Raw genomic sequence first — 13,240 nt, 5'->3', positions numbered from 1 at the left:
AGAGTCAAGCTTTTATTGCCTCAGCCAGATGTTCTGTTGAATTTTAATCATCGTAAATAATAAAGAAAACCCCAATATAAAATATATGCTTGTGGTCCACATTCAATGCCAATTAAATAATTCATTATAGAATTTGAAAAGTGGGACTGTGCTTAGCCACAAAATATTAAAATAAGTTTCTAACCTATGAAGCAGAGAACTACAGGTCATTTTTAATGCAGACACTCCCTGCTTCAGAGGCAAATCCTGGAATAAAAATATGAGAAAATAAATGAGAAAAGAGCTGCTGATTATTCCAGATATCAATTATAAAATGAGAAATAAATAGAAAAAAAATAAAATCAACTGAATTGGAGGTAAAATGGAACTGGTACCATCAGTATGATTGCTATAAAATCTAGAGGAATGAAAGTGGGAAAGGTTTGATTTGGAAAATGCTGGACTGTAGAAAACAAGTTAATCACTTGAGGGTCTCCAGAAATTGGAAGTGGCAATTCAAAACTATGATCTCTAAAATAAATAAATCCATCTTTTATAGTAGAATAAAATGCAGAGTAAAGATCAATTATTGGATGGATTTCTTTTATAAAGTAGTTGACAACACATTTAGCAATTGATTACCACTGTCCATTTCATAACTTTTTAACATCTGTCTGATGTTAAATAGTAAAGGAATTTTCTAATGTGAGTAACAGTAAATTCATTAGCTAAAGTCTAACAACAACAAAAAAATCTCTGGAGATTACCAAAATTAGTTTCTACAAAACCATTTATTTATTCTGGCGAAAAACAACAACAACAAAGATTTAAGTAGGTCTTTTCAAAATGTAAGGCAACTGGCAGAACAGCTCACTGAAAATACTACTTTAACCTTAACAATGCAAGCTCAGAGGCATACTAGTACTGTTAAGGTTGGAAGCTGTCAGCCCTAAAATTTTAGAGAAACTACTTTCTCTTGTGTAAGATATAAAAACATTTATAATCATACACAAATAAAAAAAACAAATAACATGTGACAGACAACTGAAAAACATGCTTAACTCTAAAATTAACTTTACCTATAACTAAGTATGCCACTGTTTTAAAGTGGTCTGGTAAAATTTAAAAGCTGTGATGTGCAGTAACGGGAACTGCAACATTCATAGCAATTATATAAAGAATAAAATATAAGAATGCCAATGTTTAGGTAATAAAAAGCTAAGGATTTATTGATTTGGTTTTTGGGCCATACCCGGCAGTGCTCAGGGCTTACTCCAGGCTCTGAGCTCAGGGATCACTCCTGGCGGGTGCTGGGGATCGAACCCAGGGCGGCCACGTGCAAGGCAAGCTCCTTGCCCCCTGTACTATCTCTCCGGTCCCCAAAGATCTATTTTAAAAATGAAAACATGTACCAAAACACTCAAATCACTTGAGAGAATTTAATTCATTCATAATTTTTCATTGCAGTCAAAGCTGAAGAGAATAGTAATTAATATTAGCTTTCAATAATATAACCTATATAGTACCACATGGAAAGATTTTTCCCAACTACCATTAAGTCAGAACCTAAAACAATTAGATGATACCAGTTCCATTTTCCATTTTGTGTCCTTGTCAAATGCAGTAACTGAAATTGGAAAATTCAGTCACTTTAAACTGCATTCCAATTTAAAGAAAAATTTATCAATTTTGTCTCATGCATTAAAGCAATGTTTTCTTGTAAATTAATCTTTTTAAAGATGTGGAAAAACTACAAAATCTATATGCTAGTGTCAGTGACAGTTTAGGAGCTGATTTGTAGCCACTTTGGGTTTAAATATAAAGATTTTTTTTTCCTTTTTTTGGGGAAAAACAGTTTATTTTAGAAATTAAAGAAAAAGTATTATGTGTAACATTCCTTCATCTGTTCCAACTATTGGCAAAAATAAACCTAATTGTTTTTTGTTTATATGAGCCTATATGCTTTATTTTCAGAGAAATACAAGTATGCAGCATGTAATATTTGCAGTATAACACATAAAGCATGCAGCATTAATGCTGTGAACTTGTATTTCTGTATTTATGACTCCTTTCTCCCACCCGCCCATTTTAAATCTAAGTAACATGCACATGAGAATGCAGAATATGAACATCTCAGGGATCCCTGTCCATGACAGATGGTAAGTACAAGTGAAAAACAATCATGAACTCAAAATCAAGGTTATGTGGCACATATAAATTTAAATGGAAGATTTAACCTTATATTGCTCTTTGTTTGAGCTATGTATTATCTTATCTTTCAAATCTGATCAAAACATTCCTGGATATAAACCCAACAGATATAATCATACTAAAATGTTTGTTCTGGGACAGGTATGCCAAGCTGTGATCTCATACCCTACATAAATTAAAATATGCTACACATTTTCCTTGAATACTTAACATAAAAATTTTATATTTTACCTGAGGTTTCCTGTATTAAATAAAAAGGTTCATTAGCACAAAACTATGACACTGAAAGCAAACTGTCAGAAGACAGCAGCCAGCATCTTTTAATAAAAACATTACTTTAAAAAGTCTACCTCAGTTTGATCCTGAATTACAAAGATTCTATTCATTTTCAGACTGTAACAACTGAGGCAATTTTTTAAAACTATAAGATTGTTTCCAAGATTATCACTGTGCTCTGTTGGTGATGACAATGGAATATAAAATCTTTTATCAAGTTGTTACACTTCCTTGGGGACACTGGTAGAGGGAACAGGACAGGACACTCTGGTGGTGGGTGTGGTGCTGGAATGACGTATGCATGAAACAGTATTATACGGTAAGGTAGAATATAAGAAATGTGGACCCCTTACTATGAATAACAGATACTCTTTGTTGGGGAAGGCATCTCCTAAGCAGTGCTCAGGGGGCCCTGGGGTTGAAACAGGCTGGACAGTTCACTGTTAAGAGTCCAAGGATGTAACACTGCTAGGGCCCTTCATGCCAGGGACTACTAAGACCATTCTAGGTACTTGAGAGGCTCCAGGGCTATACGCGATGGTGCTCCAAAGACCATTCAGTATGCCCTTTAGCATGAACAAAACAGTTTAACTGACACTGTATGAAAGGACAATGCTGACGCATACTGCTTCATCTAAACTTTTCAATATTTAAGTCCCCTCTTTTTCTTTTCCTCTTTTTATTTGTCTTTTGTGCCACACCTGCTGTGCTTGGGGCTTAGTCCTGCACTCTCAGGGCCTGCATTCTGGGATCACTCCTGGTGGGCTCAGGGGACAATATGGGGTGCAGGAGATAGAACCCAGGTGAGTCGCAAACAAGGCATGTGCCTTACCCACTGTGCTATCTTTTTGACCTCAATATTTAAGTTCTTAAGAATGAAATATATTAACTACCCTCCCCTCCTTTTTTTGCTTTTTGAGTCACATTAGTGATGCTCAGGGATTAATCCTGGCTCTGCACTCAGGAATTACTCCTGTGGTGCTTGGGGGACCATATGAGATGCTGGGGATTGAGCCCAGGTCAGCCACGTGCAAGGCAAGCACTCTCCCTGCTGTACGATCCTCTGCTCCCCCTCCCTCTTTGAGTTTCCAATTTTATCTGTCAAAAATTTAGGAACCATGTTTAATTGCTATATATATTAAAATATAAACATTTTAATTTAGAAATAAAGTTTGAGTAACAGTTTTTATTGGCTCTCTGAGCAGAATAGCCATGATAATATTTCTATCAGTTTATAATTTTATCTGTTTCCTAACTCCCTCGTCAATCCTTTATAAAGTTGGATTTTTTTCTCATTTTTTTCTTAATGTTATCTCACTGAAATAACACGTGATAAAAATTTTAATGAAAATGTTATCTTTGAGCCTAGAACTTTCTTTTTCTTTTTCTATTACAGTTTTGGTGGGGTGGGGCACAGCTAGCAGGGCTGGGGGACCAATATAATAGCTCAGGGTTCAAACCAAGGTTGGCCACACGCAAGACAAGTGTCTTATGCCAATACCACCTCTTTGGCCTTGACTTTTTTTTTTTTTTTTGCTTTTTGGGCCACAACCAGCAATGTACAGGGGTTACTCCTGGCTCTGCCCTCAGGAGTTACTCTTGGCTGTGCTCAGGGGACCATATGGGATGCTAAGAATCGAACCCGGATCGGCCACGTGCAAGGCAAATGCCCTACCCGCTGTGCTATCTCTCCAGCTCCCGATTGACTTTTATTCTTCTGTAGCATTTTCTGTGACCTGAATGAATTCAGTAAACCAAGGGGAACTGGATATAAAAGTCATTTCTACAATTTATTAATAGAAGTATATAATCTCAAAATGTTAATACAAAACTTTGTAAGAAAAAAGCAGAAACATATAGTATACTCTATATGTAAATCAAATATTAACATCATTAGCAATAGCCAATTATACCAACTGCCAGTCATGAAAGGAATTTAAATTGTATGTATGTGGATACATATATGTGTGTGTATTTATATTATATGTCTGTACATACACACAAGAGATGCATGGCTACTTTTAAGAATAGATGAAATAATGAAGTTTCACTAAGAGTATTCCAAGTAGCTGGGACAAGAAGAATGCAGATAATGTAACAGCTATATAAATACTCCAGAATTTGCGAGTGTTAATAATTTTATGTGAAAAATGAGAACATACTTTAAGGCTGGGAATGTATTAATAGTAAATCCTGTGTCTTGCATGTGTATGAAACCTGGGTTTGATACCAAGCACCATATACACAAAATAAATTTTAAAAGTATCATATGCAGAAATTCATGTAGTTTTATAAAAAACCATAAAAATTCATATAAAAATTATAAATTCTATGCTTAGACTATATTTCAAAATTAAGAATACACACCAACTACATGTTATATGGGATTGTAGTGGGCCACACCAGTAGTGTTAAGGGACTGTTCCTGGCTCTACGCTCAGGGGTGACCCCTGGTGATGCACAGGGAACCATTTGAGGGGCCAAAGATTTGAACCGGGATCACATCCACTACACTTGCACTCAAGGCGAGTGGCTCGTACTGTCTCTTCAGCGCCTATTAGATGTTTTTAAAACTACCTTTTCATTTTAGTGTTTAAAGATACGATAGAGATATGATTTATACTTCTTATAGAAAACTTTGGAAACATTCTTTAAAGTCCTCAGAAGAAGGGAATTGATTTAAAATGTGACAAATCATGATATTTAACTAACTTTCAAAAAAAAAGGTGTGATTCCTGGCATTTAAATATACTAAAAAATTTTATAAATTTTTAACATTACTGTAATGTCTGTTAAGTTTGCTTTAAAAACCATAAAAAACATTAAATTTTCCAAGTGTATTACGTGAACCAATAGTGGAACGAAGAAGGGGTAACTATTGACTGTTCAGAAAATGATAATAAAAAAACAACAGGATATTTGGAAATAATTTCTGGTCTGAAACACCATAGTTACTCTTTTCATGTTTTTCCTTTCTTTATTTTTCTTGTTGGTAACAAAAATTTCAATCTAAACATCTTGCCTGATAAAAGTCATCAAATACCAGGACATATTTTAAGATGGAAGAAGAAAGATATTTAGAGGAAAAAAACCCAGCAAATTATGGACAACATTCATGTTGCCAAGGAACTGGAAAGAAGACACAAAGTGGCTGCAAACCTGCTTGGTCAACACCTTACATGTCAACCTCCATTTCCTACTTTTCTTCTTCTTCTTAAATATTAATGTAAAGTTTAAAACTTTACAAAATGTTTACTTTTAATCAGTATCAATCCACTATTTAGAAACAAAAAACAAAAGGAGAAAGAAAGAAAAGAAAGAAAGAAAGAAAGAAAGAAAGAAAGAAAGAAAGAAAGAGAAAAATAGACTTATGAAGAAGTCTGAAACAAGACCGACCCTGGGTGAGACTGGATGGGGAAAGTGTCTCTCGTACTATTTGTCTTCACTACTGACAGACACTGTCACACAACCCACCACACGAGGCCTGTCTCTGAATGGCGAAGCTAGAATGCAAGTTAAGTGCATTAATAGAAAAAACAGCTAGCATCCCAGCATATAAAATAAGCAATCCAGATTACTTTACAAAACCACGAAACTTCAAAAATTGTAGGAGTGATCATTTCATTCACATGTTTAAAACATTTTCAATTTCCCATCTGTATTCTCCCCACCCAATATAAGTTTACATACTAAGTTCTATAACAATTTAAAAATATTATAAACATCTGAATAAATTAATGTATAAAAATTTTTTATCCAAAATATTTGTTAATTAATATTCACCAATTCTCCCATTAACAATGCAATCTAATCCATAAACCAGAATGCTTTCTTTCAGACAGCATTTTTAGGGTATGCTCTGATCCAAACTCTTTTAGAGTACAAGAGAGTATGATCTGATCGACACACTCAAGCAGTAAAAATGTATCTACTCTTTAAAGGTAAAAAAAATTTTTAATTTCAAATGCTTACTATCACCCAAAATACCATTCCATCCCTTCATAAAAGGATTTTTTGAAACCTGTATACTTAACAACTTATAAATAATATGTGCACACAATGTCTGGTCCTAGAAGCTTTATTTTAAAAAACAACAGTTTGGGGGTTGCCCAACAGCAGGTAGGGCATTTGCCTTGCAACCTGGCTGGTGAGGGTTTAATCTCTGGCACCCCATATGGTCCCCCAAGCATGCCAGGATTGATCTCTGAGTGCAGATCCAGGAGTAGGCCCTGAGCATCTCTAGGTATCACAAAAAAAAATAAAAAATAAAAACACAACAGTTAGAACCATTGCTAGAGCTGAAAAGTTTGTTACTGATATATTGAAGACTATTTTTTAGTCTTCCAAAATGCCAGAGTTGTTGTTGCACAACACAAAGTAACTTTCCCAATTTTAATAAGAATTCTCTTAATTACCTTATAAATATAATTAATATATTCACAGAATATTTAAAAATGTCTCCTGAAAAACAAAACCACTTAATTATAAGCAATGTTTTAATAAAGCTGTTGTTCTATTCAGCCCAGAATCTAAGCACTAAGTAAGCACGATAAAATTTGGTTTAAAAATCCTTTTCTACTGGAGGACAAAGATGATTTCCATAGTGTTTTAAATACTTTTGTGGTATCACTAATTGATACTGGGTAAAGAAACTAAAGTCCAGAAAGAATATTCTACCCCACATAATTTAAATATATAAAAGGAATCATTATATTAGCTGATTACAACATGTATTACACTATAAAGACTGCAGGAAGTTCATGTGAAAAATGAAGACAACTATTCCTCAAAGATTTATCTGTATCATAAAATCTTCTAATTTAATTTAATCGGGTTTTACTGGGCCTGAACTAAAGTGTTTGTTAGATCCAATTGTGAACAAAATGAGCTAGGTGAAAAAACAAAAGCTATAATTGCTCTAATGGAAGTTTTGACAATTGATCAGACATTTTTATCACTTCCTTTCTTTTAAAAAATGTGAGAAATCTAAAAGGTCTTTTTAGTGTTAGGGCCATCCATAGTGTTTCTCAAGGGCTCATGAGGCACTGGCCAAGGCTGCTGCATTGAAAGCATGTGCTCAGTCTTTTGAGCTATTTCACCAGGCCAAGGGAGAACTTTTAAATAATCAGTACTGCAAGATCATCCCATGGCTTTTTCTGTTTTTCTGTGGTTTGTAAATCAACAACAAAAAATGTTGGTTTCTGGGTCACACCAGAGGTGTCTACTCCTGGTTCTGTGCTCCAGGATCACGTCTGGCAGGCTTGGTAGACCGTATGGGATGCTGGGGGTTCAAACCTGGGTGGGACACGTGCCGCCTGCCACCCTACCCACCTACTATCAATCTCGACTATTTATTTTGATTTGTTTTTAGGCAGTATTTGGCAGTGCCTAGGGGCTATTCACAGCTCTTTGCCTAGGAGTCAAACCGATGGTGCTTAGAGGAACATGAGGTGGCAGGGATGAACTGAGCCTCCCACGTATAAATTATGTGCTCAGCTCACTGAACTTTCTCTACAGTTCTCCAATGTGTTCCTAGCGAGAGGTGTTAAAGGGAAAGGATGAGCCAGAAAGTAAACCCCATGGCCCAGGTATAGCTGTACCCTGACTGAACTCCAAAATAAGATAAAATAATCAACTTTGTGAAAATGAGGGGGTAAAACCTAAAATTTATTATTTTTGAGTCATACCTGGCAGGGCCCAGGAGCTAAGTCCAGTTCCCAATGTTGGGGTTGGTCCTGACGGTGCTGGACAGACCATGCAGAGCCAGGGAATGAACCCAGGACTCCTTCAGCAAAGTGTGTCCACTGAATTATTTCTCCAGCCCAAACCTTTTTATAAATGTCTTTTTTGATAAATGTCAGAGCTATGTGATCTTATTTTAGAGTGGGATGGGCTTCTTGTGTAGTGCTCAGGGAGCTCTGGGACAGCATTGACAATACTCAGTCAACCAGCCAGATTACTCAATAATATAGCCTCTCGGTGCTACATCTAGAGTGTCGGGGTTCAAACTTGGGGCCTGTGCATGCTTTGCACGTGCCCCTGACTTCTGAGCTATTTCCCTGGCCCCCAAAGTATGATCTTTTTTGGGGGGTGGCATAGTTAGCAGTGCTCAGAACTTATTCTTGGCTCTGTGCTCATGGACCATTCCTGGCTGTGCTTGGGAGACCACAGGCGGTGTCAATGATCAAATGGAGGTTGGGTGAGTGCTGGATGATCTTTCCAGGCTGGTAAGATCTATTTTTAAACCTTACTAACTTAGAAAAAAACACATGTAGGAGGGAGGTCAGTGTTTACTGATGATGGCAAATTGTCAAATAACATTAAGCATTTTAAATATTTATCTTCATAATAACCTTAAAACTTGATGTAACTGCATAGTTAAAAGACTATTATTAGAAATTTTTATAACTTTCACAGATTTGTGTCTACATCAGTGCTTCCAAAAGCGGACAATACCACCCCCATAGGAAAGGGGTTGGAATGATCCAGGGGGCAATAGTAACCTTTGTGTAATAGGGAACGCTTTCTATTCCTTTAAAGAAGGTGGTATTGAACAATTTTTTTTTTCTGAAAAGAATCAAGTTTGGGAACCTATGTTTCATGATATAAATGATAATAGTGATCAGATACAAATGAAGACTTTGTGATTTCCAAACCCTATTCGAATCTTGTTAGATTTAATATGTGGGAAGGAATAAGTAGAAATAAATAAATCTCTAATGCATATAATGAGGAAGGGAGTGCGACAGACTTAGAGGTGCTTTTTCATTATTCATTTTTAATTATTATATTATTCATTATTATAATAATGAATATATTATTATTTCATTATTATATATCATTCCCTATAGGGAATGGCCACACACCAGAATTTCTGGTTGTGTGCTAGGGAGCAACTGACACCTGGCTGTGCTTGGTGAACCTTTCATATGTGATACTGGGGATTCAGACTAGGATCAATGGGATGCGAGACAAGGGGCGCCAAGGGATGCCTTAACCTCTACCATTTCTCTGCCCCTAATTTTCTTTTTATCATAAATTTGTTCCACACATGGTGCTGCTCAGGGCTTACTCCTGGCTCTTCACTCAGGGATCACTACTGGTGGGGCTTGGGGGACTATGTGGGGTGCCAGAAATCAAATCCAGGTTGGCTGCGTGCAAGGCAAGCACCCTATCTACTGTATAGGAATAGTGCTCTGGTTCCCCCAAAAGTCAGCAATTTACTTTGACAGTAATACAGAAGGCAAGGGGGAGGGAGGGAAGAGTTAATGTTGCCATGGTGGACTAAATTAAGTATAGCTAATGAACACACATGTGAATTTAAAAATAAAGTTAATGTACTTATGCCAAAAGTAAATTCATCATGTATCTGATATACTCTACATTTTTTGTTACTCATTTTGGGAATGGGGGGCTGGTTTTTGTTTCTTGGGGGGGTGCACTACTAGCCTTGCTTGGAGACAACTCCCAGCTACGTACATCCAGCAATATTAGCAGATTATGGGATGCTGGAGATCAAACTGAGGTTGCCGAAAGGTAGTCAGGCACCTTAAACAAAGTACTGTATCACTCCAGCACCATCTTCTGTTACTTTTTAAGAGCACAGTTCAGAGGGAATTTTAAATAATCTACCACATGGTTATCCTTTAAAAATACTTTCGTAGAGGTCACTTTTGAAAATACTTGAGCCTAGTGGTACTCAAGAGAACCCCAGGGTCACACCCAGTAGTGCTGGGGCAGGTGATGATGGGGATCAAACTCAGGGTCCTGTATATGCCAGGCATGTGCTCGAAGAAAATCTCATTGGTCCCTAACTGGTGTGTATTTTATTTGTATGTCTGTTTGGCGACAGTATGTGGTGATGCTCAGGGAACCATACGCAATGCTGGGGACTGAATTGGGGTCATCTATATGCAAGGCAAACACCTTAACCCTGTATATCATATCTCTCTGGCCCGAAACTTGGTATACTTTTTATAAATATATTTAATATTTAAATCCAAAACCTACATATCTGTGCTCAGATTTAACAAATGCTAACTTTTAAGCATGATTTTATATTTAAGAGAGTATGATCACAAAAACTCTGTATTTTGCAGAAACAATACCATCAATTCATCTGGGTAATTTTCAGTGTTGTGAAAATGGTTTGTCTTAACTACTAAGAGCAAAGTCTGTATTTCTAAAACCTTTATTCATGTACACAGTGAACCCCATAGCTACCTTACTTATAAGACAAAAATAGAAGTCTTTTTTGAAAATGGGGAGGAATACAAATTTCAGATGGGTGAATTTCAACTGCATCCCGCAGATTTTGATACTTGGCTCCATGGAAAGAGAAGCTGCGTAGAAATACGTCCTCCCCCCACCCCTCCCCCGGAACTTACCAATAAAAAGATGCTACTGATGAGAATATGTGAAATTGTGAGTAGTATTAGAGGCAGAAAAAGGTTTGAGAGACACTCTCTTATCCAATATTCTGGATTATGGATTAGCAGCATCATGTTTACTCACTTTCTCAGTAGTATGTAAAAGGGAAAAAAGTCTAGATTGGTGAATCTAAGAAATACATTTTTAACAATTAAATAATAAAGAATGTACATGAAGACCTATATGCTCAGTTTCTAAATTTTAAATTGATTTAAAATTTGTGAAACACAAACCTTTATAGCAGAACTAGAAGTCTGTTTCCATCAGGCCCTCATACCTGATAGCAGCCAATCCTGCTCCTTCAAAACTCTGAAGAATTAACTATGTCAAGAGTCATCATTTTTAACCATTTCATATTTAAACAGCAAATGCTATAGATTAAAAAAAAATCTCTCAGAAGTCTAAATTAATTTGTCTTTCCCCAGACATCCAGTCTTTTTGCTTGTTTGTTTTTTGGGACACACCCAATAGTGCTCAGTGCCTACTTCTGGCTCTGCACTCAGGGTTCACTCCTGGCAGGGCTTGGGGGACCATTTGGAGTGCCGGGGATCAAATATGCTGCGTGCAAGTCTAGTGCCCTACCCGCTGGTACTGTAAGTCCTGTGCCTAGTCTTCTGACCAGGAAACACTGGCTGCTTAACTACAAATACCTCTCCTTGACAATATGTCACAGAGGATAGTAGTATCAAATAAAAAGAAATCCTACTGTTACAAACTAACTCATCTTCCTACAATAATTATTCTGTAATTTAAACTCTCTTGTCCATATGGAACATGAAAAAGATACCTACAATACTGTAATTTGAGAATAAGGCTACATTGGTGCAATATTATTAAATGTGCAATATTAGTAAATGCAAACTTATGTTTAAAATTACAAATGAATTGGTTTTAGATCATATAGTTTTTCTGTACTAAGAAAACTGAAGGCTACCTCTGTTCTCTTCATCATGTTCACAATATCAATAACTTCTGTATCTAATAAGATTCTTTTACTTCAGACTACTTTCTTTGGATAATTTTTTTGTTCCCATCATTCTCAACTCATACCAGCCAAACTAATTTATCTGAAGCTAACTTCTCAAATATATGGAAAATCAATATAAGTGACTAATTTACACACTTTCAATATTTATAACACTTTGAAATTGAATTTAGTGTCATTTGAAAGGAAGTATTCTTTTCCCAAACCTAGCTAATCTTCTTTCCGCTTGTAAAAGGACTGGATCTACTGTCAACAGATGCTACACAGCACAGAAGAAACAGACTTTTAGTTCTATTCAAAACCAAGATATCTTTAAAAACCAATTTCAAAATACAAAGTTAATTTCTACCTGTGGATTTAAAGTGAAGCATTTTATTAAAGTCTACTTTAATATTAACATTTATGATTCAATATAATTTTAAAACTAGACTTAAAACCTTAAATTTCAAAAAAATTGTTTGGGGACTTTTGGAGTCCAGTGGTTGCAAACTGAAAACAGTCACCTTGCCAATTTAATTATTAATAAATGTCCACAATTAAATCCACAGATTTGCCAATAAAAATATCTGGCAATACATGAATAGGGAGCAGGGCAGGTTAAGGTTCTTTGATATATTTAAAACTGCCCGAAGCTCAGTGAGGAAGGCTGTCTACTGCAGCTCAGAGCAAAGACTGGTTAGGGGTACACTGGTCAATGCACATGAGAAAAATATCTGAAGCATACTCAAAAGTCTTCATTTAAATGACAATCCTCTGCTTCACTTGTGTTTAATAAAAAGAATTTCTTCATTATAATGCTCTAAAAAACTTTACATGCCATTATGCACCATTAATAGGGCAGAAAAAACTTTGGAGCATATATATGTATATATATGTAATTTTCCCTTTTAAAATACCAACAAACTTAGCAAACTATAAAAAGAACTGGAGCTGGGAAAGCAAATATTATTGAAAGCATTCTTAGTAATTTATCAACTTTTTTATTAGTTTATCATCTTTTACCTAATTTAAAATTAAAATTTGTTCCAATTTTATGTAATTATAAAGTGTGTGATTTGAGAGTCGAATAAAAATAAATTTCAAACAGCACTTCTACTTCATGAATATAAGAAAATGTATTTACATTACAAATATTATATTAAAATCTTCTATTACTTCCAAATAGATTTTAAAAAGTCATAAATTTTTAAATAGAGAGAAAAGGTTATAGTAACATGCTACAAGTAGAAAAGATACTTGAGTCCTTTTTCAAATTATACAAAATATTTTCTATTTGAACTAATTAAAAAAAACTGTTAGAGACTCAAATACAATTTTCTATCCATAGCCTGGTATTTAACCTTTTTCAGTGTATAATCA

The 13,240-nt window shown here is 35.5% G+C and overlaps 2 protein-coding genes across 6 annotated transcripts in view; both read right to left on the bottom strand.

Annotated features, from left to right (window-relative positions):
* The window catches only part of LOC130044522 (cytochrome b5 type B), a 267,802-nt gene that overhangs the window by 77,490 nt on the left and 177,072 nt on the right, over positions 1-13,240 (bottom strand). The gene's annotated exons all lie outside the window — the stretch shown is intronic.
* The window catches only part of NFAT5 (nuclear factor of activated T cells 5), a 104,327-nt gene that overhangs the window by 44,654 nt on the left and 46,433 nt on the right, over positions 1-13,240 (bottom strand). For 2 of the 5 annotated variants that reach the window (XM_056137257.1, XM_056137259.1), the window contains one exon: positions 185-246. The exons of the other annotated variants lie outside the window; for them this stretch is intronic. Coding sequence is in view for 1 of the 2 variants with exons in the window: in XM_056137259.1 (XP_055993234.1) it covers positions 200-246 (47 nt within the window). In the remaining variant the exon portion in view is untranslated. Of the gene's footprint in view, positions 1-184; positions 247-13,240 lie in introns of those variants that run through there. 5 annotated transcript variants of the gene reach the window in all.

This window comes from Sorex fumeus, unplaced genomic scaffold, assembly GCF_029834395.1.
Source record: "Sorex fumeus unplaced genomic scaffold, SorFum_2.1 ptg000122l, whole genome shotgun sequence".
In the NCBI taxonomy this organism is placed as follows: domain Eukaryota; kingdom Metazoa; phylum Chordata; class Mammalia; order Eulipotyphla; family Soricidae; genus Sorex; species Sorex fumeus.
The sequence above is the reverse complement of the archived record's forward strand: the minus strand, read 5'-3'. Positions and strand labels throughout refer to the sequence as shown.